The following is a 27,389-nucleotide window of genomic DNA, read 5'->3' as shown; positions in this document are numbered from 1 at the left end:
CAGGCCTGCAGCAGTACACTGCAAGACGTAAAGATTACTGTCAAAAGTTCCTGCTCGTCTTGTTCTGTTGCTAATTATTGAGTCTATTCACATCACATTTATTGAAGTTTGATTATTGACTTTTGTGCATGTGACCTTTCTGCTAATTGTTGAGTGCTGTATTGTCTGGTGAATCGTTGGTTGCTACTTACGTTGTTTGTTATGGTATTGTCCTGTGTTTTATGCTTGGCACTGAACCTGAATCATTCAATTCTGGTATGTTTCACATGTTGACTATAAAGTAATTCTGAATGAGAAATATTAAAAATACAGTGCAAAGGAAAGAGCAAAATAGAGAGGTAGTCCTCAGACCGATTAAGAAATCTGATGGAAGGGAAGAAGCTGGTCCTAAAACATTAAGAATGTGTCTTCAGGCTCCTGTACCTCTGCACTGATGAGAAGAGGACATGTTCTTCATGATGGATTCCACCATCTTGAAGCATCGCCTATTGAAGATGTCCTCGGTGGCAAGCCTAGTGCCCTTGATGGAGCAGGCTAACCCTACAACCCTCTGCAGCATTTTCTATTCCTGTGCATTGGTGCACCCATACCAGACAGTGGTGTAACCAGTCAGCATGCTCTCCATCTGTAGAATTTGCTAGTCTTTGTCACAGAATCTCCTGAAACATAAGAGCAGCTTATGTTGGGCCCAGGGCAATGTGTTCTCCACGGGGAAATGCTGGTGTTTGGATACTACCACTGCTGTGGGAACTGACCGGGCCCACTGATCTGGTTGGCTGCTTCCCATTCTTTCTGTTGTCCAACTTCTGCAGCTGATCGAACCACCACATTTAAAACATGCGGGGTAATGTGGAATCTGGAAGCCTACTGTGCATGTCTATTCATTAATCTGATTTGCTCTTTGAGTGAATTAGGGTGAAATTTATTTGTCATATGTACATGGAAACATACAGTGAAATGCATCATCTGCGATAACAACCAGCGCAAACAAAGGATGTGCTGGGGGCAGCCCACAAGTGTTGCCACATATTCCGGTACCCACATAGCATGCCCACTGTGCTCAGGGTTGCAAGTAGCATAATGGTTGGCACAATGGCTTACAATGCCAGGGGCCCAGGTTCAATTCCTGCCACTGACTGTAGGGAGTTTGTACGTTTTCTCCATGACCACATGGGCACCTTCCTCCCACAGTCCAAAGACTTACCGGTTGGTGGATTAATTGGTTATTGTAAATTGCCTCATGGTTAGGTTAGAGTTAAATGGGTATGTTGCTGGGCAGTGTGACTTAAAGAGCCTATTTTGCACTGTATCCCAATAAATAAACAATACAGATCATGAAACAACACAACAAGCAACATAACAGCTAAACAAGCCCCTTTCTTCCCTCTCATCCACGCACAAATGTACACCGTCCTTTAAACCCCAGGTAGGCCATTGTCTTTGACTTCTAGCTGTCTCTGACCCAGGCCTGAAGACACTGGGCCTCGACATTCCCAGTGGTCTCACAGAGATTCGCAGATTCTGTTCTGGCCAATAACGTCATTGGTGTGTTTTCTTGTCTTGCAGTTTGTTCTCTTCGTCAGTGTGTGTAAGGGACTTAGATTTTCGTAATTTATCAGACAGAGACAGCTATTCAACAGCTGTTGAGCTACTCAAGCTTGCCCGGATTAGAGAGCTCAAGTTATAAGGAGAGACTGAATGAGTTGTGATTGCTTTCGGTGAAGCTGCAATAACAATGGAGAGAGGCAGAAACAGCCAGAGTCAGTTTCCCATTTGTGGAGTGGGTGGGTTGGCATAGTAACGCAGCAGTTAGTTCAGTGCTTTACAGCGCTATTTGTAAGTTCAGGATTCATTTTCCACTGCTTTCTGTAAGGAATTCGTACGTACTCCCTGTGACTACATGGCCTTCTTTAATGTGCTCCAGTTTCCTCCCATGTTCCAAAGACTAGTGAGTTGTGGGCATACTGTGGTGCTGGAAGCATGGCAATAGTTCTGGGCTGCCCTGCACAATGCTCGCTCATTTAATTTGACACAAAAGACCTTTTCTTTGTATGTTTTGGGTGTTGGCTGTCTCTGTCTTAACTGATTTAATTTAATGCAGAAGTTGCTTTTGACTGTACGCTTGGATGTGAGAAGCACAGTGAAATTTCCAAACATACAGTGAATAATGTATTTTGCTTCAAATTAAAATTATTTTTCCTTGTATGCCAAATTCTAGTTTCCTTGATCAGGAGACTCTCCTCCTTGCATTGAGCCCATTATTTCTTTTGTCTTTCCACTCGTTCTTCTACACTCCAGAAAAGTCACTTTCCAGCTCAGTGTTCCTGCCAAGTGACAAGCTTGCCATTCCATGAACCAGTCTGGAAAAATTCTGCTACATTCCCTGAACAGCATGTTAGAAGCACAATTTGTACATGAAGCTCAAGGTGTGATCTCACCGTGGCCCTATCTAATCGTGGTACTCAAATCCTCCAGGGCAGAGGGGTTCCTAGTCTGCGGTCCACGGCTCCCCTGGTTAATGGTAAGGCTCCTACTTACTTCCTGTTAATGCCATTGGTGTTGAAGGTCCTCCATCACTGCCTGTCTTTGGTCATTTTCACTATTGTCCCTGGGTGTGGTTTAGAGGCCTCATTTCTGCCTCGAGTGTATGTCAGCAAGTTGTCTTTGGTCTCCTGCATTTCTTCAGCCCTTCACGGGTCCAATGAAGTGCTGTCTTGATGATGGAGTTGTCTTCTCTTCTCATCACATGTCCAATCCACCTCCAACGTTTCCTCATGATTGTGGTAATATCCTCTTGGTGACACTGAAGCATTAAGGCATAGTTGTAGATCTTTCTTGGTCATAAAATATGGAGTATAATGGTAAGGCTCGTTGGCATAAGAAAGTTTGGAAACCCCTGCTCTGGTGATAAAGGCTAGCATACAATTTGCCTGCCTAGTTGCCAATGGCGGCATCTTTGCATAATGTGTTACAGTGCCAGTGGGGAGTATTCAATTCCCTCCATGTTCTGTAAGGAGTTTGTGGGTTCTCCCCGTGACTGCATGTTGGCACTGGAAGCATGGTGAGGCATGCAGGCTGCCCCCATGCAATCCTTGGACTGTGTTGGTCTTTACTGCGGACGCCATCTGCCTGTGTTGACTAGCTTTCCTCACCCTCTTGTTATCTGCTGTTGGGGGAAAGTGGAGGAGTCTTGGGATCCACGTTGCAAGGACTGGTTGGAGAGGCTTTGGATTCATTTTGGGAGTCTTTGGGGTTCAAGCTGTACCTGTTCCTGGATTATGGTTGCTCTTTGTTTTATGCTGTTTTTGAGTGGTTTATTTGGGGCAATTGATGCAGTCTGGGGCATTTCACTGCAGAATGCTTCACCCTGCAAGCTGCAGTGGGTTAACAGCACAGCACTGAACTGAACTGAATGCTGCAGGACTCCTGGTTTGATGTTTGATATTCTATGTGGTGTTTGCTTTTTGCCAGAAGCTTTCTTGAACAGGTTTCACGGTAGTTCCTTGATGTTTGTTTAGTGGCTGTCTGTGGGGAAGATGAATCCCAGGGTTGTATTCTCTGTACATACTTTGATAATAAACATACTTTGAATCTATAAAAGGACTCTTGAGACACTTGTTCATCAATTTTCCAATCCATCAGCATTTAGAAGATGTGTGCACACAGCAATTTTGAGTTTAATCAAGTACAAGTGGAGGCCTAGAAGGAGTGGACAAGATGAAGTCGTTTCCAATAGTGGGAGAGGCTCGAGCCAGAGGGACATCCACAGAACAGAAGGATGTCTCTCTAGATCAGAGATGAGAAGATGAGATAGAGGGGAACAGTGGATATCATATACTTGGATTTTCAGAAGGCGTTCGATAAGTTGCCGCACAAGAGATTTATAAATAAGGTACAGATGCATGGAGCCAGAGGAAGTGGCATGGATAGTGGATTGGTTAACCAATAGAAGGCAGAGAGTTGGTGTAAATGGGTGTTTCTCCGGTTGGCAGTCAGTGGTGAGTGGGGTGCTGCAGGGGTCGGTGCTGGGCCCGCAGCTGTTTACCATTTACATTGATGATTTGGAAGAGGGGACTGAGTGTAGCGTAGCAAAATTTGCTGATGACACTAAACTGAGTGGAAAAGCAAATTGTACAGAGGATGTGGAGAGTCTGCAGAGGGATGTAGATAGGCTAAGTGGGTGGGCCAAGGTCTGGCAGATGGAATACAATGTTGATAAATGTGAGATCATCCACTTTGGAAGGAATAATGGAAGAGCAGCTTATTATTTAAATGGTGAAAGATTTCAGCTTGCTGTTGTGCAGAGTGACTTGGGAGTGCTTGTGCACGATTCACAAAAAGCTGGCTTGCAGGTACAGCAGGTTATTAAGAAAGCAAATGGAATGTTGGCCTTCATTGTTAGAGGGATTGAATTCAAGAGCAGGGATGTCATGCTGCAACTATACAGGGTACTGGTGAGACTCTACCTGGAGTACTGTGTGCAGTTCTGGTCTCCATACTTGAGGAAGGATATACTGGCTTCGGAGGCAGTGCAGAGGAGGTTCATCAGGATGATTCCAGAGATGAAGGGGTTAACCTATGAGGAGAGATTGAGTTACTTGGGACTATACTCTCTGGAATTCAGAAGAATGAGAGGGGATCTTGAAAATTTTGAAAGGGGTAGATAAGATAGAAGTAGGAAAGTTGGTTCCATTGGAAAGTGAGACTAGAACTAGTGGACATTGCCTCAAGATTCAGGGGAGAAGATTTAAGATGGAGATGAGGAGAAACTGTTTTTCCCAGAGAGTGGTGAATCTGTGGAATTCTCTGCCCAGGGAAGCAGTTGAGGCATCTTTACTAAATATATTTAAGATAGTTAAATAGATTTTTACATGGGGGAATTAAGAGTTGTGGGGAAAAGGCAGGTAGATGGAGCTGAGTTTACAGACCGATCAGCCATGATATTATTGAATGGCGGGGCAGGCTTGATGGGCCGGATGGCCTACTCCTGCTCTTATTTCATGATGATCTTATGAATTTCTTTAGCAAGCAGGGTTCCCAGCATGCCGTTCATGGACCCCTTGCTTGATGGTATTTGTCCAAGGCGTAAAAAAGCTTGGGAGCCTCTGAGCCTGAGGGTGGTGAATCTGTGGAATTCATTGCCATAGACGGCTGTGTGGCCAAACTATTTTAAGAGGAGGTTGATGGATTCTTGATTAGTAAGGGTGTCAAAAGTTATGGGGGGAAAAAGCTGGAATATGGTGTTGAAAGGGAAAATACATCAGCCAAGATTGGCAGATCACACTCGATGGGCCAAATGGCTGAATTCTGGCCCTGTGTTTAATGGTCTCATAACCTCCCACTTTCCACATCATATTTGCATCAATCATGCCGAAGGAAGTGCTTGAGGCAGGTATAACAGTTTCATTTAAGAAGCTCTTGGACAGCTGCATAGAAGGGAGGATCCTGGAGGAGTATGGGCTAAAAGCAAGAAATTCGGACTGGCTGGGTGAGCACCATGGTTGCCATGTCCTGTCTCCTGGCTGCACTGCTCTGACACACTTGGGTTGTCCGCTTGAAGACCTTTTCCATCCTTGTCACTGTACATATTTTATGCTGGTCTGCTCATTCAGACATGATAAGAGGCTTAAATAGAGTGGACAGCCAGCACCCTTTTTCCAGTGTGGCAATGGCTAATACGATACAGTGTGATTTAAAGATGATTAGGGAAAAAAAAATATAAGGGGATATCACAGTTGGTTGCATGGAACATCCATACAGGGTGGTGGTAAAGGCAGATACATTGGGACATTTAAGAGACTCTTATGATAGGTACGATTGATTGACAAATGGGAGACTCTGGGAGGGAATGGTTACTTTCATCTTGGAGTAGGCTAAAAGATCAACAAAATGTGGGCCGAAGGGCCTGTACCGTGCTGTAATGTTCTGAGTTGACTTCCTGTTGGTGCAGATCAACCACTTGTGAAACAGGAACAAGCCAATTGTTCTATCAGTTAAGAACACAATTTTAGAATGTTATTTCCTGGTCTTGAGTAATGTGTAACTTGGGGAAGGAAGTGCAGCTGGTAGATTTCCAGCTTTCCTTGTCGGGTACAGGAGCCTTAGGACTCTCACCACCATGTTCATGAACAGCCATTACCCCTCAACTTCACTTGCCCCCATCACTGAACTGTTCCCACAACCAATGGACTCACTTTCAAGGACTCTTCATCTCATGTTTCTCAATATTTATTGTTTATTATTATTATTTGTCTTTACATTTGTATTTGCATTTGGTTGTCTTTTGCACACTGGTTGTCTGCCCTGTTAGTGCAGTCTTTCGTTGATTCTATTATGGTTATTGGATTTATTGAGTATGCCTACAAGAAAATGAATTTTAGGGTTGTATATGGTGACGTAAATGATGGTAGATTTACTTTGAACTTCAAACTTTGGCTTTGGTGGTAGAGATCAAAAGTTTGGGAGTGTTATCAGAGTAGGCTTGGCAATTGTCCATTTTCTAGATGATGCACACTGCAGCCGTGCTGTATTGGTGGTAGTCAATTGGGCTGCTTCAATGTTGCTGGAGCTATTTTGACCCAGGGAAGTGGAGGATGGAGGATATTCTAAATCATGTCCTGCATGTGGTAGAAAGGTTCACATGAACAAGAGCTTAGCATTGCACCTTATTGTATATAACCATATATAACCATTACAGCATGCAAACAGGCCATCTCGGCCCTTCTAGTCCGTGCCGACGCTTACACTCACCTAGTCCCAGTGTCCTGCACTCAGCTCATAACCCTCCATTCCTTTCCTGTCCATATACCTATCCAATTTTACGTTAAATGACAATACTGAACCTGTCTCTACCACTTCTACTGGAAGCTTGTTCCACACAGCTACCACTCTCTGAGTAAAGAAATTCCCCCTCGTGCTACCCTTAAACTTTTGCCCCCTAGCTCTCAGATCATGTCCTCTTATTTGAATCTCCCCTTCTCTCAATGGAAAAAGCCTATCCACGTCAACTCGATCTATCCCCCCTCATTATTTTAAATACCTCTATCAAGTCCCCCCTCAACCTCCTACGCTCCAAAGAATAAAGACCTAACTTGTTCAGCCTTTCCCTGTAACTTAGGTGCTGAAACCCAGGTAACATTCTCTATTTTGTTGATATCTTTCCTATAATTCGGTGACCGGAACTGTACACAATACTCCAAATTCGGCTTTACCAATGCCTTGTACAATTTTAACGTTACATCCCAACTCCTATACTCAATACTCTGATTTATAAAGGCCAGCATACCAAAAGCTTTCTTCACCACCCTATCCACATGAGATCCCACCTTCAGGGAGCTATGCACCATTATTCCTAGATCACTCTGTTCTACTGCATTCTTCAGTGCCCTACCATTACCATGTATGTGCTATTTGCATTATTCCTACCAAAATGTAGCACCTCACACTTATCAGCATCAAACTCCATCTGCCATTGCTCAGCCCACTCTTCTAATTGGCCTGAATCTCTCTGCAAGCTTTGAAAACCTACTTCATTATCCACAACGCCGCCTACCTTAATATCATCTGTATACTTACCACCCCATCATCCAGATCATTAATGTATATGACAAACAACATTGGACCCAATATAGATCCCTGAGGCACACCACTAGTCACCAGCCTCCAACCTGACAAACAGTTATCCACCTCTACTCTCTGGCATCTCCATCTAACCACTGTTGAATCCATTTTACTACTTCAATATTAATAACTAACGATTGAATCTTCCTAACTAACCTTCCGCGCGGAACCTTGTCAAGGGCCTTCCTAAAGTCCAGTGAACTGGAACTGTCAGTGAACTGATCTGAATCTGAGACTGGTGTATAGTTGTATTTGCTGAACCACGTCAGGTTGTTCTTTGTACCTGGGACAGCTCTCCTAATTTAGACACCAGCCCCAAATATGCAGGGTTACATGTGAAGACTTCAAAATTCAAAGTAAATTTTATTATCAAAGTACATATATGAACCTTGAGATTCATTTTCCTGCGGGCATGATCAGCAAGTCTGTAGAATAGTAACTATAACGGGATCAATGAAAGATCACCCAGAGTGCAAAGGACAACATACTGTGCGAATATAAATAGTAATAAATAATGAGAACATGAGATAGAGTCCTTTAAGTAAGATCATTGGTTGTGGGAACATCTGAATGGACTGGCAAGTGAGTGTAGTTGTCCCTTTTGTTCAAGTAGCTGTTCTTAAATCTGGTGCAAGTCCTGAGGCCTCATGGTAGCAGTGAGAAGAGAGCAAGGACTGGGTGGTAGGGATCTCTGATGGATGCTGCTATCATATGACAGTGCTTCATGCAGATGTGCTCAATGGTTGGGAGGGTTTTATCTGTGATGTTCTGGGCCAAATCCACTACCTTTTGTAGGAGGTCTTGAAGCAGGCAGAAAGGATTTGTAAGGATACTACTAGGATCAGAGGGTTTGAGTTACAAGCATAGACTGAATAGACAGGGGGCTCTTTTTCTTAGATTAAAGGAATCTGAAGGGTTATCTGGATATTCAATACCTATCAAATATTGAACGGCCAGACAGAGTAGACATGGTGAGGATGTTTCCAATAGTGGGAGAGTCAAGGACCAGAGGGTACAGCCTCAGACAAGAAGGATGTCCCTTTAGAACAGATGAAGAATTTTCTTATCTAGAGGGTGGTCATCGCCACAGACTGCTATGGAGGCCAAATCCTTGAGTATATTTATAGGTTCTTGATTAGTAAGAGTGTCAAAGATCATGGGGAGAAGGCTGGAAAATGGCGTTGAGGGCGAAAATACATCAGCCAAGACCAAATGGTGGAGCAGACTGGATGAGCCAAATGGCCTAATTCTGCTCCTGTGTTTTATAGTCTCATAACCTCCCACTTTCTACGTTGTATTTCTATGAGTCATGTTTGTTATCCATGCTGGAGGAAGTGTTTGAGGCAGGTACAGCTGTTTTTCATTTAGGTATCATGTTCCTATCCAAGAATTTCCTGGAGTGGTACATGGACGAGAGGATCGTGAGGATCGCAGAGGGATCAAAGTATACGGGGAAATAGTGTTGAGAGGGAAAATCAGCCATGATGGAATGGTGGGACATAGATTCTGCAGATCGGGGGTTCCTGGACCCTTTGCTAAATGGTATTGGTCCATGGCATGAAAGAGTTGGGAGCCCTTGCTGTAGATAGATTCCCCTAACTTTGAAAACTAGGGGGCTTAGGTTTAAAGCGGTGGGGGATGTAAAGATGTAAAATGGACCCGATGGGCATTTTTCCATGCAGGATGTGAATATTTGGAATGAGCTGCCAGAGTTAGTGGTACATGTGGGTACAAGATTTAAAAAATTCAGAGTTAGAAGATAGGAAAGGCTTCAAGGGATTATGGACCTAATGCAGGTAAATGGGATTAGTTTAGACAGGCATCTTGGTTAGCATGGACAAATTAGGCCAAAGGGCCTGATTGTGCTGTAGATCTCCATGAAGCTATGAACCTGATCCACGGTGTTGGACGTACAATGTCATATGAGTGCATGACTGGGGAGTGATGTGGGAAGGTCAGGGAGTCAGAGCTCAGCAAGTCTGAAGGGCGAGAACCAAATTTGGCAAGTCTAGAGTTTGGGGCCTGAAGGTTGAAACCCCTGGGTTGAAGTGTTCAGAGGTTATAGGCCCAGAGTCTGCAAGTCTGGGCCAGGCTGGTGTTTGGAGGCCCGATATCTGAGAGTCCTGGGCTAAGAACTGAAGTCCCAGCTGTGGGTTGGAAGTGTGTGGTGTGTGTATGTATAAGGCTTGTTTTGTTTAGTCCTTGCTGCTGCTTGTGTTCTGCTGAACATTGTGGACGTGCTAAGTTGGCATTGGAATGTGTGGCGATGCTTTTGCGGGCTGCCTGCAGCACATCCTCGGGTGTGTTGGTCGTTAATATTAACAACGCACTTCACTGCACGTTTTGATAAATCGGACTCTCAATGCTTGGGTCTTTCTGTTTCTCCTTTGCTCTTGCTGATGAGCGATTTTATTACCTGGTACAGGTGTCTGAATGATTTCAAAAACCTGGACATCCCATTGGACGAGAAGCAGCAGAGCAGAGAACACGTGTTGTGTGACAAACATCCCAAGCAGGACGATGCGTGGGAGCTGGTGATGGACAGGTCCTGCTTCCGACTCTGGCGCAGACCCATCCCAGGTAGTCATCTCTACCAGTACAGAGGTAAGACCGCCCTGCAAAAAGTTCAAAGTAAATTCATTTTCCGAGTACGTGTATATCACCCTTGACACGTAAGTCCTGATGAAGGGTCTCAACCCATGTATTCTCTTCCATTGAAGCTACCAGACCTGCGAAGTTTCTCCAGCATTTTGTGTTGCTCTATACATTATTGTTTTTTTTTATTGATTGAGATACAGCATGGAACAGGCTCTTCTGGTCCTTTGAGCCATGCCGCCCAGCAACCTCCCCAATCTAACCCTAGCCTGATCACAGGACAATTTATAATGACCAATTAACCTGCCAACTGGTAGGGCTTTGGACTGTGGGAGGAAACTAGAGCACCTGGAGGAAACCCTCACAGTCATGGGAGAACGTACAAACTCCTTAGGATGGAGATGGTGCCGCGCTTCAATCTGTAAGGTATACATATCACCAAAAACTCGTCCTGTTCCAGCCACGAGGTCACCATAACCAAGAAAATGCATTGGATTAAGGACATTCAGCATATTCCCTTTGAACCTCAGCAAAGACCAAGTAAACTTATTATCAAAGTCTTTACATACTACTCTGAGATTCATTTTCTTGTACACATTTATGCCGTAATATCAATGCAAAATATCAATGCAAAATTCATTGCAAAATATCAATGCAAAATATCAATGCAAAATTACACAAAGACCTGACAAACTGAATAATACTGATGAGTTGTAGAGTCCTTGAAAGTGAGTCTATAGATTGTGCATCAGTTCAGAGTTGAGGTTGTTCACACTGGATCAGGAGCCTGGGGCTGTAGGGTGAACCTGCTGGTGTGCGACCTTAGGCTGCTTCCCAATGGCAGCAGTGAGAAGAGAGCAGAGCTTTGGAGCGTAGGGGTCCTTGCTTGAAGGAAGGCCGATCCCTTCCCTTGGGCAGTTGGGTAGGAAATGCCCACGTGTGGCAGTTGCCTGTTCTGGTACTGAGCAAAGCCTTTGTCTAGAGTCCAGTAGTTTCTAAAGTACTGTGCAAAAGTCTTGGGCATCAAAGGTTTTCTGTGTGGTTTCAGATGGTATGGCCTTCACAGAACCCTGATCTCAATATCATTGGGGCTGTCTGGGATTACCTGAAGAGACAGAAGCAAGTGAAACAGCCAAAGAGTGCAGAAGAACTGTGGCAAGTTTGCCAAGGTGCTTGGAACAACCTGCCAGCTGATTTTTTTCCATATGAATCTGCATGACATTGCACCTAAGAGGACTGATGCAGTTTTAAAAGGCAAAGGGGTGGTCACACCAAACATTGATTTGATTTGTTTTTTTTTTGATACTTCGAAACTTTTCACTACTTTTGAAAGTGTCTTCACTTTACAGGTCTTTTTTTTAATGTGCCTAAGACATTTGCACAGTACTCAATACTTGTGGCCATGGGTTACCTTTTACCTTGGACCTTGGTCCAGAAGCACAGTGGTCAGTGTTGGTCAGCATAGAGTTGGACAATTGATACGGAGTCTTACTGAGCCCCAGGTGGATGTGGACATGAGAGATTGAAGATGGTGGGATCTAGAGCAGCATCTAAGCTGCTAGAGGAACTCGGCGGGTCCATCCGAAACTTTGATTCCTCCTTCATCTTACAGATGTTGCTCAGCCCACTGAGTTCCTCCAGGTGGTTGTTGCTTCAAGCCAGGTGAGAGGAATTCACTGGAGAATGTTAGTCCCTGTAGTTACCTTTTACTTGCTGCCCCTTGTGTTGCTGGCATTTAGGGCAGCAATGAATATCCACGCCAGGACTTGTGATCTGCACCGGCTGCTCATGCGACCATCCACCACCTGCTCCCATGGCTTCACAACCCTGATCCGGGGTGTGTGGGGTAGGGGGAAGCTGAGCAGCTGCTGCACTTGCCCAAGGGTGACCTGTAGGCTAGCAGAGGGAAGGACCACCTCGGACCTCTTTTGGTAGAGACGAATCTCCAGCCTGCCACGCTCTCTCTGAACAGCACGGCGAATTGCACCATATTATGGTTTCATCTCATTCTGGAGGGCATTCATGCAAGGTGAGATGGTGCAAGTTCAAAGGAAGTGTCTGGGGCAGGTTTTTAAACAGTTTCTGGAGTGTGGTGGAGGAGCTAGATGTGCTTGGGCATTTTAGATGTTCTCATGAGTATGCGGAGCGTGGAAGGATATTGCCATTGGAGTGCAGAAGGGATTAGTTGGGCACTTGATTACTCGTGTAACTGATTTACCACAACAACATAGCTGAAGGGCCTGTTCCTGTTGGATTAGGGTGTATAATTGTTATTTTTCCTGTGGCTTGTATTTTTGTGCGTTCCCTTGTATGCACGTAGCTTGGTGAATTTTCCAACTTCTGCATTTTTTTTGAGAGGTTTCATGGTTTTCTTTAGCAGGCGACACTGTACTTAGTTCTGGTTAAATGTTATCAGTGGAATTTCTGTTGTCTCGAGGCTGCTATGAGAAGACCGTGACTACTTTTTAATTGGGACTTCTCTCGACCTTTTTCTTTGCCTTTGCTCTTGTAACATTTGATAAAACAGCTTTAAGCAACAATTTTAATGCCTTATTCTTGATGTTTGGATTGTAAAAGCATCAAGATCCAACACTGCTCTGTTGTTTTATGTAACTGAATTTTTCTGTTGATCTGTATTCGATATTCTTGCCACTCACTACTTCTTATAAAGTCTCAACAAATCAAATAAACCATCTGCCAGGTTAGACTTGTCTTCAGATCACGCGATACAGATTAATTTATTTGTAGTACATGCTGGCTGGCGGGGTGGTGTAAGGAGTTCCTTCCCTCTGCTAGCCTACAGGTCACCCTTGGGCAAGGTTTAGCCCCTGATCAGGGTTATGTGAAGCCATGGGAGCAGGTGGTGGATGGTCGTATGAGCAGCCAGTGCAGGTCACAAGTCCTGGTTATGTGACCACTGACGCCAGGCAGATAATCTCTGAAGTCACCTGCCTTTTTAAAGACTCTGTCTAGAAGAAGCCAGTGGCAGACCACTTCTGTAGAAAAATTTGCCAAGAGCAATCATGGCCATGGAAGGATCATGATTGACCACATAATAAATGAACAACGGCAGTACATTGAAGCAGTGAAACCCATTGTTTATGCTAACAACCAACACACACAAGGATGTGCTGGGGGCAGCTCACAAGTATCATCACACATTCCGATGCCAACATAGCATGCTCGTGATGCTTGGCAGAGCGAGACAGAACTGAACAATACCAAGACAACACAGCAAAGCAAGCCCTTTTCATCCTTGGCTCCATCCCTCCCACCCACGCGTACGGACAATCCTCCGGTTCCAGGAAAGGCCTGTAGGCCTCCTGTCTCTCGGACTGAACTTACCACAACGCCAGCGTACTACTGTACACTGGGCTAGCTGCTATGAGCCAAGGGGACTGTAGGTCCTTGTTGACGAACGGAGTTCAGCTGTCTTTCCTAGGCCAGAAAACTACACAGTTCCCACTTTGTGTCTATGGTGAGCAAGACCAGATTTGTGCTGTGCGATGCCACACTGTTCTCTGTGATGAATAGATTCATTTTTGCCACGTAGACAGTATTCCAGTAATTAGACCTCAGCAATTAACGTATAAACCAGCAGGCACCCGGTGACCTCAAGAAGGCAAATGCAGTTTCACAATTCAGAGTCCACGAGAGGCAGATGGAATCGGGTGCGAAAACGAAACTGCAGGAGGAACTCAGCGAGTCTTGGAAACATCTGTGGCCTTTCCTGCCACTGAGGTTGTCTGACCAGCTGAGTTCCTCCAGCAGTTTCGTTCTAATTAAGCTTGGATTTAATGGCATTAATTTCTCTACGAGGCTCTGATCCTAGGCCTTGGTAAAGCGGGTAACCCATAGTAATGGGGGACTCTGCTTAATCTTAATCTTCTCTTGAGAGACTTAATGAGAACGTTCACTCATTTTACTTTTTTCCCTTGCAGTTTTTGGCACATACACTGATGTTACCCCTCGACAGTTCTTCAACGTGCAGGTATGTCTGCGGAACTAAATCTTTTAGAAGTTATTGTATAGGTAATCCTGTTGATAATAAGGAATGTGTAGTGTTGCATTATGTTATTCAGTTAAATCTATACATTCCCTTGTACAATCTCTTTGACCCCCCCAGAGGTACAGTTGTATTAGGACAAAGACTATCAGGGTGGGAACTAGCTTCTCCCCCCAGGCTACGAGACTGCTAAGCTCACTGCTGTCACCCAGGTCTCATCACTTAGGAAACACGAGGAGTGTTCGTTACTGTGCTTACTTTTGAACTTGTGTTGTAAATGCACCTTGTGCTAACTGTCAATCTTCTGGAATATATTTGATTATTTGTCAATTTATTTGTGGGAATATTACATTATATGTTGTGTGAGTTGCACTGTGTTGCGCACCTTGGTTCAGAGGAATATTGTTTCCTTTAGCAGTGTATGTTTATGTGGTTGAATGGCAGTGAACTTGAATGTACAATAAAAATGAAGTCATTTATTGTGACTCTGATCAAAGGAAATGGGGCATTTTCTTTTCCTCCAAGTCCCAGCTCTTTCTCCCTGGATTGAGGTGATCCCAATGTTCTGATCATATCAGGGGTTCCCCAACCTGGGGTCCACAGACCCTCGGTTAATGGTAGGGGTCTATGGCATAAAAAAGGTTGGGAACCCCTGGACTAAATGAATGCAGAAATGTAGTTGTCTATCCCACAGCCATGTGGGTTGCAGAAGTCTGTGGACTATTGATTTCTCTGGGTGCCCCTGCATGTCCAGGGATCCCTTCCTGTACTGCAGGTTGACTTGGTGACCTTGTCCTCAAGGTGCAGTCAGCCTTTCTAGAGGCTGTGGTACCACCTCGCTCATTCTCCGCAACCTCACCTTGGACATCTATCAGGCATTCTTTGCTCTAGCTCTCACTGTCAACCATGGTCTCTGTGAGGGATCTAGTATACTAAGTCTTACTTGACAAATGTTTCAGTTTATTTTCAGACAAAGTATACAGCCTGAAATTCTTGCTCTTCACAGACAGCCATGAAACAAGAAAGCCCATAGAATGAATGATAGAACTTCAGATCCCCAAAGCCCGCCTGCCCACACATGCACGCACACGAGCAGCAGAAACATCGATCCTCCCCCCAACTTGCATCTGCAGAAGTGCCAACCCTCTCTACCCCCCACAACTGACTCATTAGAGAGGCTCTTTTTCCTCCCCACTCTCCCCAGTCAAGGGAGAGAGAGGTTGCTGTCCTGGAACAACACGAGCAGAAACCAGCATCTCACTGTTCCACCAAGATTAGTTCTTGCCTTTGAAGCCCCGGGCAGTGGTCCTGGGGCAAGAACTATTCCCAATGATGTTCCTCCTGTCAAGTACCCAGTGACCGGGTTACCAAACCAGCAGAAATGGAATGATACGTTGAAGCCTGGTGGTTCTGTAACTAAAAGTGTTTATTAGTAAACTAGGTAATACAGTACTATAAAATGCAAATCTACATGAAACAGGTTAGCAATGATATATACAGAAGTGTGGAAATGGGAATCAAAACCAAGCTCTGTCAAGTCCAGGGGTAAATGAATAGTCTTAAGATGATGCAGAGTTCAGTTCAGTTTGGGTTGAGGTAGTTGCTGTGGTAGTTGGGGGGAGAGAGCGCGAGTGAGAGGTGAGCAGTTGCAGCAGGCAAACTTTCCGTTGTCGTCTTGTCCTGTTGTGTTGTTGCGGTCACCGACTGTGACCCCTCCGTTCCCGGCCAGACCGTTCTTCAGTGGTGAGCCCATTACCCAGGCGAGGGTGGACACACACACAAGCCCCCACTGGTCTGCCTTCACACTCTGTGAGCCTCTGATCGATTCCCCCGAACCCCCACCTCCCTGTGGGTGCACAATGCTCTTTCAGCGTCCCGTGGCGTGACTGCCGGTGTCTCGGCAGAGTCGCTTTATCTCCCCGCTGGGGTGCCAGCTATCCATCATGTCCATCACCTGACACCTTCTTGCTGTGTCAGCAGGGATCCACACAAACAGGCCAAATATCCTTGGCGCTAAATTCAACAATTAGCGATGGAGCCATAATACTAAATCATCCATGGAGCCAAAACTTTAAATCTTTGTCTCTCTCTCTCACATCTGCAGCAGGATGCCTCCCCCCTTCATCTCTCTCTCTCTCTCTCTCTTGTTAGCAGCATAGTTCACAGAGGGGTCAACTCTGGACCCCATCTCCATCTGGTTTTCTCATCACACATAACTCTCCCGTGGTTAATTAAGGTGAAGTGATGCCTTCCTCTGCCACGTTATCTCTCCTTGCAGCTGGACACTGAATACAGGAAGAAATGGGATGAGCTGGTAATTAAGCTGGAAGTGATTGAACGGGATGAGGTCTCTGGGTCGGAGGTTGTCCACTGGGTCACACATTTCCCGGTAAGCACATTTTCCTTCTCTAAAGCGTGTGTGACATTCTTCCAGAGCCTCTTCTCTGGTCACCTACTCTTGGGTTGTGGACTGAATGGGAGTTGTGAGAGACTGCAATCTGAAGTAACAAACAAGATGCTGGAGGAATTTGGCAGGTTGAGTGGCATCTGTGGAGGGAAATGACTGGGTAGCAGCAGAGTTAGGCTGTTCAGCCCATCATCTGCCCCACCATCCATCATCCTTTTTGACATCATTCTCCCCATAACCTTTCACATTCTTACTATTCAAGAAACTATAACCCTCTGCTTTAAATATACCCAAGTACTTGGCCTCCACAGCCATCTGTGGCAATGAATTCCACAGGTTCACAACCCTTTGGCTAAAGAAATTCCTCCTCATGTCTGTTCTAAAGGAGTATCCTAATCTGAGGCTATGCCCTCTGGTCCTAGACTGCCCCACTACAGGAAACATCCTCTCCACATCCACTCTGTGTCCTATGGTCCTAGACCCTCCCACTATAGGAAACATCCTCTCCACATCCACTCTGTGTCCTATGGTCCTAGACCCTCCCACTATAGGAAACATCCTCTCCACATCCACTCTATCTGTGTCCTATGGTCCTAGACTCCCCCACTACAGGAAACATCCTCTCCACATCCACTCTATCTGTGTCCTCTGGTCCTAGACTCCTCCACTATAGGAAACATCCTCTCCACATCCACTCTATCTGTGTCCTCTGGTCCTAGACTCCTCCACTATAGGAAACATCCTCCCCACATCTATCTAGGCCTTTCAATATTCGAAAGGTTCCAAGGGAACCCCCCCCCCCCCCCCCCCGCTCCTAAACTCCAGCAAGTACAGGCCCAGTGCCGTCAAACACTCCTCATATATTATCCCTTCATTCCTGGGATCATTCTCATGAACCTCCTCTGGATTCCCTTCCAGAGAACATACTTGACCAGAAATGCTGACTGTCCATTAATAGATGTTGCCTGCTGAGCTGAGTTCCTCCGGCTTTGTGTTTGGTGCTCTGACCTGGATTGGAGCCACTGGGCATCGTGGTCACACATGCATGTGCCTGTTAAGTGAGCAATTGACCATGGGACCAGGCATTTTCATCATGGCGGTAAAATTGCAGCTTATTACCAGACTGCAATCAATCAAAAAAAAAATTGTCATCCGTCTAGTCTAGAGGATGGGAGGTTTCCTGATAGAAGTCTGTGTGAGTTTAGAAGAGGCGTAGATAGAGTGGACAGCCAGTGCCTTTTCCTAGGGTGGAAATGGCTAATACCAGAGATGATTGGAGCAAAGTTTAAGGGAGATGTCAAAGGTAGTTGATTTTTTTTTAACAAAGAGTAGTGGGTACCTTGAACCCACTGTCATTAATGGTGTTAGAGGTAGATACGTCAGACATTTAAGATGACTCTTGGATTGGTTCCTTCAGGTTGTCATAGCTGGGGGTGGTAGTGTGGGGATAAGCTCCCACTACCTCTTAAATGCTCCCAATGGCCTCCATCCCGAATAGCTTCCGACAACCAAGTCCAGCTCCTGGCCTTGACATGTGGCTTAGCTACTAAGCCGGTTGGAATTGTTTCTACTGACAGGAGAAGGGGCAAAGGCAAGTGACTGGCACCTTAAAACCAGTCGCTTCAGGCAGTTGGGGTTTATCAGTCATGTTTGGCAACTCAGAAGGAAAACTCTGATCTTAAGTCTCTGCTGCCTTGCGGCTCTACCCACTCATGGGGAAGGCTTCGGGAGTAAGCAAGAGGGAACATCTGGATCTTGGGTTCCTGAGGCAGTCCTATGTTTCGTTCAACACTGACTGGCAACTCCTGTGACACTGCTGGTACCAAACTGTATCGATCTCTGCTGCTCCTCTGGATTCATCAGCTGCACAGACAGGGAGACCTGCCACATGGGCAACAGCTTGCTCTCCATATCGTACAGACCTAGCTTGTGTATCATGTGGACAGCTGGGATGCAGCTTTCATGGTCGACCCTGACCAACAGAGGGCCTCAAGATTGGCCAGCGGAAGTGCTGGATGTGGGCTCGGTTTCGAAGTTTGGATAAGTACATGGATGGGAAAGCTGTGGTGCAAGTGCAGTCAATGGGAATATGCAGAATAACAGTCTGGGATGGACTAGATGGGCTGAAGGGCCTGTTTTGTGATTTAGAACTGTGGCTGACTCTATAGACACATGTATGATAGAAAAATTGAGGGTTATGTGGGAGGGAAGTGTTAGATTGATCTTGTAGTAGGTTATAAGGTTGGCACACCTTCATGGGCTGAAGAGCCTATACCATAGTGTACTGTTCTGTCCTAGTTGAGCAGAAGACTTTATATTTTAAATTCTTTATATCGTGTGACTTAATGAATACTGATGCTTGGATCAGAGGCACGTCACTCCTGATTGTGGATGTGTGTGTGTTTGACACCGAATTGCTTTGGGAGGTCATCTCATTGGTGTGTTTTGTATAAACTGAACAAGTCACCAGTTTGGTGTGTTTATAGTACTATGCAAAAGTCTTGGGCATATCGCTAGGGTGTCTAAGACTATTGTACTGAACTATATATTATGTCTTTCCAGTTACCAAATAACACTTAATATGATTAAACCAATGCAAAGTGAAATACTCTTTATTTCTGTTTCCCACCCCCCTTCCCATTTTAACCAGTCTACAATACTGTGCACCCCAGCTACGACTGCAGGAAAAGGTTTGTGAACTCTTGGCAGTTATCGGTTCTGTACATTACTCGAAAAAATGTAGTCTGATCTTCATCTAAGTCACAATAATAGGTGAACATAATCTGCCTAAACTAATAACACAAACAATACCGAGTACTTGTCAATACTGAGTACATAATTTAAACGATTGCAGTGTAGGTTCAAAAGAAGTACGTGAACCTCTGGTAATGCCTTCTTCAAAAGCCATCTGGAGTCAGGTGTTCCAGTCAATGAGATGGGATTGGAGATGTGGGTTGTAGAGGTGTCCTGCCCGATTTATATTAAAAAAAAGACACAAAGTCAAGTCAGGTTACTGACAGAGACTGCTCTTCTCAAGAAAGATCTGTTAAGGTGCCCCATGCCTCAAACAAAAATGACTTTCAGAGGATATTAGAAGAATTGCAGAGATACATGAAGCTGGAAAAGGCTACAGAAGCATTTCTGAAGATCTGAATGTTCATCAGTCCACAGTAAGAGAAATGGAGGAAATTTAGTACTGTTGCTACTCTCCCAAGGAGTGGGTGTCCTGCAAGGATCACACCAAGAGTACAATGAGCAATGCTGAAGGAGGTGAGAAAGAACCCAAGGGTAACAGTAGAAATCTCTATAACTTGCTAAAATCTCTGTTCATGTGTCCATTGTAAGAAAAACACTGAACAAGAATGGTGTTTGTGGAAGGACAGCATGGAGGAAACCACTGCTCTCCAAAGAAAACACTGCTGCATCTCTCAACTCTCCAAAAGACCACCTGGTTGCTCCACAATGCTTCTGGGACAATGTTTTGAGGACAGATGAGACAAAAGTTGAACTTTTTGGCAGATATGTACATCGTGGTGATTGGAGGGAAAAGGGGGACTGCACACCAACACCAAAACCTCATCCCATGGTTTGGGGCTGCTTTGCTGCCTCAGGGCCTGGGCAGCTTGCAGTTGTTTAGGGAACAATGGATTGAAAATTGTATCAAGACATTCTACAGGAGAATCTTAGTGTAGCAGTCACCTGAAGCTTAATAGAAGTTGGATGATCAAACAGACAATGATCCAAAACATAAGCATAAATCAACAACAGAATGGTTTAAGAAGAAGAAAATTTGTGTTTTGGAATGGCCAAGTCAGAGTCCAGACCTTAACCCAATTGAGATGCTGTGGCATTACCTGAAGAGGGCTGTTCATGCAAAGTATCCCAGAAATATTGATTGATTGCAACAATTTTGTAGAGAGGAATTGTCTAAACTTCCTCCTCACAGTTGTGCAAGTCTGATCAGTAGCTACAGGACACGTTTGGTAGAAGTTATTTCTGCTCACATCCTTTTTCCAGCCTGGACTGTGAATGATTAAACAATGTGTTCAATAAATACATGAAAGTACAATTGTTTGTGTGTTAATAGTTTATGCAGATTGTGTTTGTCTGTTATTGTGACTTGGGTGAAGATCAGACCACATTTATGAGTTATTAATGCAGAAGACCTTATTTTTAATTGCTGAGGTAGGATGTGATTAATATGGAGAGATGTATAACAGTAGTGATTGACAGATTTATTGTTTGTGTCCATCTTCAGTATCCCATGTACTCGAGGGATTACCTCTACATCCGGCGCTATCACGTGGACCAAAAGAACAATATGATGGTGTTGTTATCGAGGTGAGAATTGGTTCACTCCACTCCTTGCTGTTGCACGTTCCTCACTAGGCCTGACGTTCTCTGCGATTCACTGTAAAGGCGGAGCAGACTCAATGGCTGAATGGTCAAATTCTGCTCCCATGTCTTGTAGCCTAAAGCAGAGTTTCACAACCTTTTTCTGTGCCTTGGACCTCTATCATTAACTGCCTACCACCCATGGACCCCAGGTTAGGATCCCCTGGTCTAAAGCTTTCCTCCTCATTGTCACCCTACGCGGTCAATGTTTGTATCATCTGTAAGCCTAGGGACATAACATAGAAATAGGCCCTTCGGCCCATCTTCCATGCTGTCAGATCTCTGTTAATTTTCTGATTGGGATTCTTTTTTGGGAGTCAGGAATGATCAGTATTAATTCCAAGATTTCAGTTTATTTTGGAGCACAAACAAACATACAGATACCAAGCAAACTAAATATAGAGCTGAGAAATGATGCTAAGGGATGTGTAGATACAAAGATAAAGCAATAAAGAAGAAGCCAAGATGGCACCTCTGGAAAAATCTATCACTTTTATAATGAGATGAGGACAGTTCCTTAGATAAGAATGAAATAGTTAATCAGGTGCTTAATTAAAACAATTATGCCACGAGGGTAATGTGCCAATGAAAAATGAGAAAGGTGCTAAACCATTAGTTTAGCTGCTGTACCGCTTTTTGCTAGTGACTGTAAAATATTCATGAGTTTGTTTTAAAAAATACAAATCTTATAAAAAGTACTATTTTTAAAAAATGCAGTAGTTTCCAACACTGACTATTGTGCCTATTTGAGCTAGTCCCATTTAAAATCATCTGCTCTGATAGCTTGTGTGTTTTGGACAGGGCTGTGGATCACCCTGATGTGCCAGAGCATCCCAACTGTGTGAGGGTTACATCGTACGAGTCCCAGATGGTGATCAAACCGCACCGATCGTTTGACGAGGTAAGGCTGGGTACTGCAGATGGTGTAGAGGGTCCACTATATATTTTTTTTATATAAAGGTTAGCTTTATTTGTCACATATACAGCGAAACGGACAGCGAAGTGTGTCGTTTGCGATAACAACCAGCACAGTCCGAGGATGTGTTGGGGGTTGGGGGCAGCCCACAAGTGTCACCATATTTCCGGTGCCAACGTAGCATACCCACAACTTCTAACCATAACCTGTACTCAACTTCGCTTGTCCCATCATTGAAATGTTCCCACAACCAGTGGACTTACTTTCAAGGGCTCTTCATCTCACGTTTTTGATACTGCCTATTCATTAATTAATTATTTTTAAAAACTTATTTCTTTCTGTATTTGCACAGTTTGTTGTCTTCTGCACTCTGGTTTATCTTTTGTTGATTCTGTTATGGTTACTACTCTATTGAGTGCGCCTGCAAGGAAATGTATTTCAGGGTTGTGGTGGCATGTATGTACTTTGATAATAAAATTTACTGTGAACTTTGAAATATGGAAGAAAATCGGAGGAGACCTCTCGGCCACAACATACCAGTTTCTTCCAGGCAGTGGCGGATTTTACCCCTGTTTGTTGGTGTTATGCTAACCATTACACGCCTGTGCTGCCCCGGTGCACAAGTCCAAGAGGGCAATTAGTGTGAGTTTCCAGAGGGAAATTTTCCCAGTGAAATGCCTTTACAAGGGAACATCCTGGTTTTCCATTCTCCAAGGCTGCGGCAGGGAGGTGCGGGTTCATTGTGGGGGTGGGGGTGGGCCCTTGCAGCTGTCTGAGATGTACTGTTTGGAATTCGCCAAGTTAAAGGTACAACAAGATGAGATAATAAGGCACAGTGTGTCTGTCGTCGTAGTTGATAATAAATGACGTCTCTGAAACATGGTGTTGAGGATATTTCACATTTTAGCCATGAAGTTCTGATTTTAGTGCCCCTGTTGGTGATTTCTTAGAGAATAAAGATTAATAATGCGAGTGGGAAACAAGCTGCCAGTGGAAGTGGTGTATGCGGGTTTGATTTCAACATTTAAGAGAAGCTTAGGATGAGTACAAGGATGTGGGGGGGGGGGTATAGACTTAGAAACATAGAAAACCTACAGGCCCTTCGGCCCACAAAGCTGTGCTTGAACATGTTCCTACCTTAGAAATTACCTAGGGTTACCCATAACCCTCTATTTTTCAAAGCTCCATGTACCTATCCAGGAGTCTCTTAAAAGACCCTATCGTATCCACCTCCACCACTGTCGCCGGCAGCCCATTCCATGCACTCACCACTCGTGTGTATTTTAAAAAAAAACTTACCCTTGACTTCTGCTGTGTACCTACTCCCCAGCACCTTAAAACTGTGCCCTCTCGTGCTAGCCATCTCAGCCCTGGGGAAAAGCCTCTGACTATCCACATGATCAGTGCCTCTCATCATTTTGTACACCTCTATCAGGTCATCTCTCATCCCCCGTCACTCCAAGGAGAAAAGACCAATTGCTTGACCTATTCTCATAAGGTATGCTCCCCAATCCAGGCAGCATCCTTGTAAATCTCCTCTGCACCCTTTCTACGGTTTCCATGTCCTTCCTGTAGTGAGGCGACCAGAACTGAGCATAGTACTCCAAGTGGGGTCTGACCAGGGGCCTATATTGCTGCAACATTACCGCTTGGTTCCTAAACTCAATCCCACGATTGATGAAGGCCAATACACCGTATGCCTTCATAATCAGAGAGTCAACCTGCGCAGCAGCTTTGAGTGTCCTGTGGACTCGGACCCCAAGATCCCTCTGGAGATCTATGGTCCAGGTAAAGGTCGATGGCACTAGGCAGAATAACCAGTCAGCACAGACTAGGTGGGTTGAAGGGCCTGTTTTTGTGCTGTGTTGCTCTATAACTTTAATACTGTTAGTGGTGATAGAATACCAATCTCCCAATTTCTAAGGGAGCAGATGCTTTTCCAGGGGTTTGTTGGTGGGGGGGAGGTGTGGATGTCAATGTGCCAAGGTAAATAATTTCAGGACTTCAGAAAGGTGATGAACTTCTAGCTAGTTAGTGAAGTTAAGGATCACAATAGAGAGGCTACCCGAAAGGTCAGAAGTATGGTTTCACCTCTAATCCAGTAAAGAGTTGCTGTTGCCGAGCTCCAGGGAACTTTGTCTCATTGAGCTTCAAACAGACTGTGTCAGCAACCCCTTTTCAATCTTTGTCTTCCAGAATGGCTTTGACTACCTCCTCACGTACCGTGACGATCCACAGACTGTTTTCCCTCGGTACTGTGTCAGCTGGATGATGTCCAGTGGTAAGGCATTCAGTGATCTGGATACCTGGGAGCTGGGCTGGGGCCAGGGTGGGGAATGAGACTGGTGACCTTGCACCGTAAACAGTGAATCTTCAAATCCATTGAGGTTCCACCATCTGGTCCCTTCTTCCAAAGTCACATCCGCCACTCAGTAAGGAAACGGGATGAGGTGGGCAGGGAGGAACGCTGCAGCAGGATCTGGTCCAGCTAGGAAAATGGGTTGAAAAATGGCAAATAAAATTCAATACAGACAGATTGAACTTTGAAAGGACAACCCAGGGTAGGACTTGCATGGTGAATGGTAGGGCACTGAGGAGTCCAATAGAACTGAGGCACCTGGAAATACAGATCCATAATACATTGTAAGTTGAATCACAGGTAGTTGGGGTTGTAACGAGAGCTTCTAGCAAGTGAGCCTTCATAAATACAGGACCCACTAACACCCTCTGGCAGAACTAATCCTCACACTTAACTTCGGATGTAGCCATGGGAACCCACCCGCACAGGCCCCAGCTATGCCTGTCTTTCATCGGCAACATGGAAGATGAATCACCAGTTCGTATTCCAAGCCTTCACTGGTAATGCTTCTTAAATCTTTCTGCGCTGCATTGGTGCTGCTTCATGGGCTTGTGCTGAGCTCATCAATTTCATCAACTTTCCCTCTAACTTCCATCCTGCCCTTGACTTCACTTGGTCCATTTCTGACTCTTCCCCCCACCCCCTCCCCTTTTTCGACGTCTGCAGCTCCATCTCTGGAGATAACTGGCTACTGGTATATTTTAGAAGTCTACCAATTCCCACGGCTATCTTGACTATACTTCTTCCTACCCCATCTCATGCCATTCCCTTTTCTCATGTCATAGGACACAACACATAATGATGGTGACCTCTACCTGATGGCAGCATTGGGGAGAAGGCATGGCCTGTGTGGTGGGAGTTCTTGATGATTAAAGTCACTGTCCTGAGATTCATGCCTTATGTAGATGTCCTGGGTAGTCCTCGTTATGGAGCACAGTAGCCTATTGTGATCCCGTGCATTGAAATCTCCATTCCAGGTTGTGATGCAGTCAGTCAGGATGCTTTCCATTGTGTGTCAGTGCAAGTTTGTCAGAGATGTTCACAGCCGAGGTATAAATGCTATGGAAAATCAACTTTGCCTGTAGATGTCATCGGGTGGGTCTGGCTGAGTCCACCACTCAGGGCCATGGGCTGATACCTGATGCGTTGCTGGTTCCTCCACAGGGATGCCCGACTTCCTGGAGAAGTTGCACACGGCAGCAGTCCAAGCAAAGAACATGGAGATCAGAGTTAAGGACTATGTGACAGTCAGGAGCCTCGACGGTGTTGAGGCAAAGCCGATGCAGCACTGTGAGCGCAAGGAGAGCTCCTGCCCCTCACAGCAGATGGACTACGCGTAGTGCCCACCCAGACCAAATGAGATGCCCCGAAACCAGCACTACAGTAATGGAGGCCAACGACTCTTCCGAGATTGGCACAGACTTCTCAACATCTGACTGCTTCTGAGAGCATAGCGTCAGTGTGAGGTGGAACAAAGCTGCATTGCCTGCAAAACTTGAAATATTAGAAATAACACCCTGATGCCTGCTGCTTCTGAAATGGAAAGATTAGACCACAGTGTCGGTATCCTGACTATTCAAAACGCCTCAGTTGAGTTACCAATTTGAGCTTGCTTAGCCATTTACAACAGTTTATGGTGGTTTTGATACAGGGAGGGGGGTGGTGTGGGAGGAGGAGGTTGTTTGCCTGTAATGTATGGACTTTGCTGTGTTTTGGAATGGCGCACAGGTCTGTGTTCTGTGCTTTGCCCTGGTCTCGTGCTGGCCTGCTCTTCATCATCACTCAGCATTTTTTAATATAAGTGGATTAATTCTCACAGGAAGCTCTTGGTTGCTACTGAATCTCACCAGAAACTTCTGGTTTATATATTGGGTGAAGAATTTTCAAATAAAAGTCTGTTTTGTAAGGATCTCTCCATTGAAGATGGGCATTCTTCATGATTGTTTTCATGTATGTGCTTATGGTTCTCATCTTCTTTCCTGTCTTTCACTCTTGCGCACTCTCTCTCTCTCCCCTCTCTCTCCCCCTCTCTCTCCCCCTCTCTCTCCCCCTCTCTCTCCCCCTCTCTCTCCCCCTCTCTCTCCCCCTCTCTCTCCCCCTCTCTCTCCCCCTCTCTCTCCCCCTCTCTCTCCCCTCTCTCTCCCCTCTCTCTCCCCCTCTCTCTCCCCCTCTCTCTCCCCCTCTCCCTCCCCCTCCCCCTCCCCCTCCCCCTCCCCCTCCCCCTCCCCCTCCCCCTCCCCCCTCCCCCTCCCCCCTCCCCCTCCCCCCTCCCCCCCTCCCCCCTCTCCCCCCTCCCCCCCCTCCCCCCCTCCCCCCTCTCCCCCCCTCCCCCCTCCCCCCTCCCCCCTCCCCCCCTCCCCCCCTCCCCCCCTCCCCCCCCTCCCCCCCCCTCCCCCCCCTCCCCCCCCTCCCCCCCCCCTCCCCCCCCTCCCCCCTCTCCCCCCTCTCCCCCCTCTCCCCCCTCTCCCCCCCTCCCCCCCCTCCCCCCTCTCCCCCCTCTCCCCCCTCTCCCCCCTCTCCCCCCTCTCCCCTCCCCATTTCTTCCTTCCAGTCTCCCTCTCTCGCTCACCCTCTTCTATTTGTGTCTGTTTCTCTCTCCTTGTCCTCTTGCTTATCCTCTCCTGTGTGTACGCGCTTCTTTCTCTCCCTTTCTCATTCCCCCTTTTGCGCCCCTGTGTGTGTGTGTCCTCCCTCTTCACACGCAGTGCATCCCTCCAACTCCTGCCCAGCGGTGTCACTGAGTTGCTACTCTACCCCTCAGTGGCGGGGACTCCTGTGGAATGCTGACATGGTACTGGGCTCAGATCACTATCTAAAGCAGAGATTCCCAGTGTGGTTCCTCGGTTAATGATAGGGGCCCATGGCATGAAACTGGTCGGGAACCCTGATCTTCAGTGGATTGGGACAAGATGCCAAGCTCGCTTAAGAAGAATGGGCTTACCATCACAGGTCCTGTTGACCCTTGGGGAGAGGTGGGGAGCAGAGATTCAATTCTATCTGCCCCGGCTGGGCTTTAAGGGGGCCAAACACATGATGTTATTTCCGCACCACACAGACCTGGTGGGCCAAATTGTAGTCTCTGGCAGCTCAA

At 45.8% G+C, this 27,389-nt stretch overlaps 1 protein-coding gene across 4 annotated transcripts in view; it reads left to right on the top strand.

The window, feature by feature from the left end:
* The window catches only part of stard7 (StAR-related lipid transfer (START) domain containing 7), an 84,045-nt gene extending 57,838 nt beyond the window's left edge, over window positions 1–26,207 (top strand). For all 4 annotated transcript variants that reach the window (XM_059963921.1, XM_059963902.1, XM_059963911.1 and 1 more), the window contains 7 exons: window positions 10,046–10,224; window positions 14,157–14,206; window positions 16,500–16,610; window positions 20,887–20,969; window positions 21,825–21,924; window positions 24,136–24,220; window positions 25,463–26,207. In XM_059963921.1, coding sequence (XP_059819904.1) covers window positions 10,046–10,224; window positions 14,157–14,206; window positions 16,500–16,610; window positions 20,887–20,969; window positions 21,825–21,924; window positions 24,136–24,220; window positions 25,463–25,638 — 784 coding nt within the window. In that variant the 3' untranslated portion in view covers window positions 25,639–26,207. The remainder of the gene's footprint in view (window positions 1–10,045; window positions 10,225–14,156; window positions 14,207–16,499; window positions 16,611–20,886; window positions 20,970–21,824; window positions 21,925–24,135; window positions 24,221–25,462) is intronic.
* The last annotated feature ends 1,182 nt before the right edge of the window (window positions 26,208–27,389 follow it).

Source organism: Hypanus sabinus, chromosome 1, assembly GCF_030144855.1.
Source record: "Hypanus sabinus isolate sHypSab1 chromosome 1, sHypSab1.hap1, whole genome shotgun sequence".
In the NCBI taxonomy this organism is placed as follows: Eukaryota; Metazoa; Chordata; class Chondrichthyes; order Myliobatiformes; family Dasyatidae; genus Hypanus; species Hypanus sabinus.
Note: the sequence above shows the minus strand (reverse complement) of the source record. Positions and strands in the feature narration are given on the sequence as shown.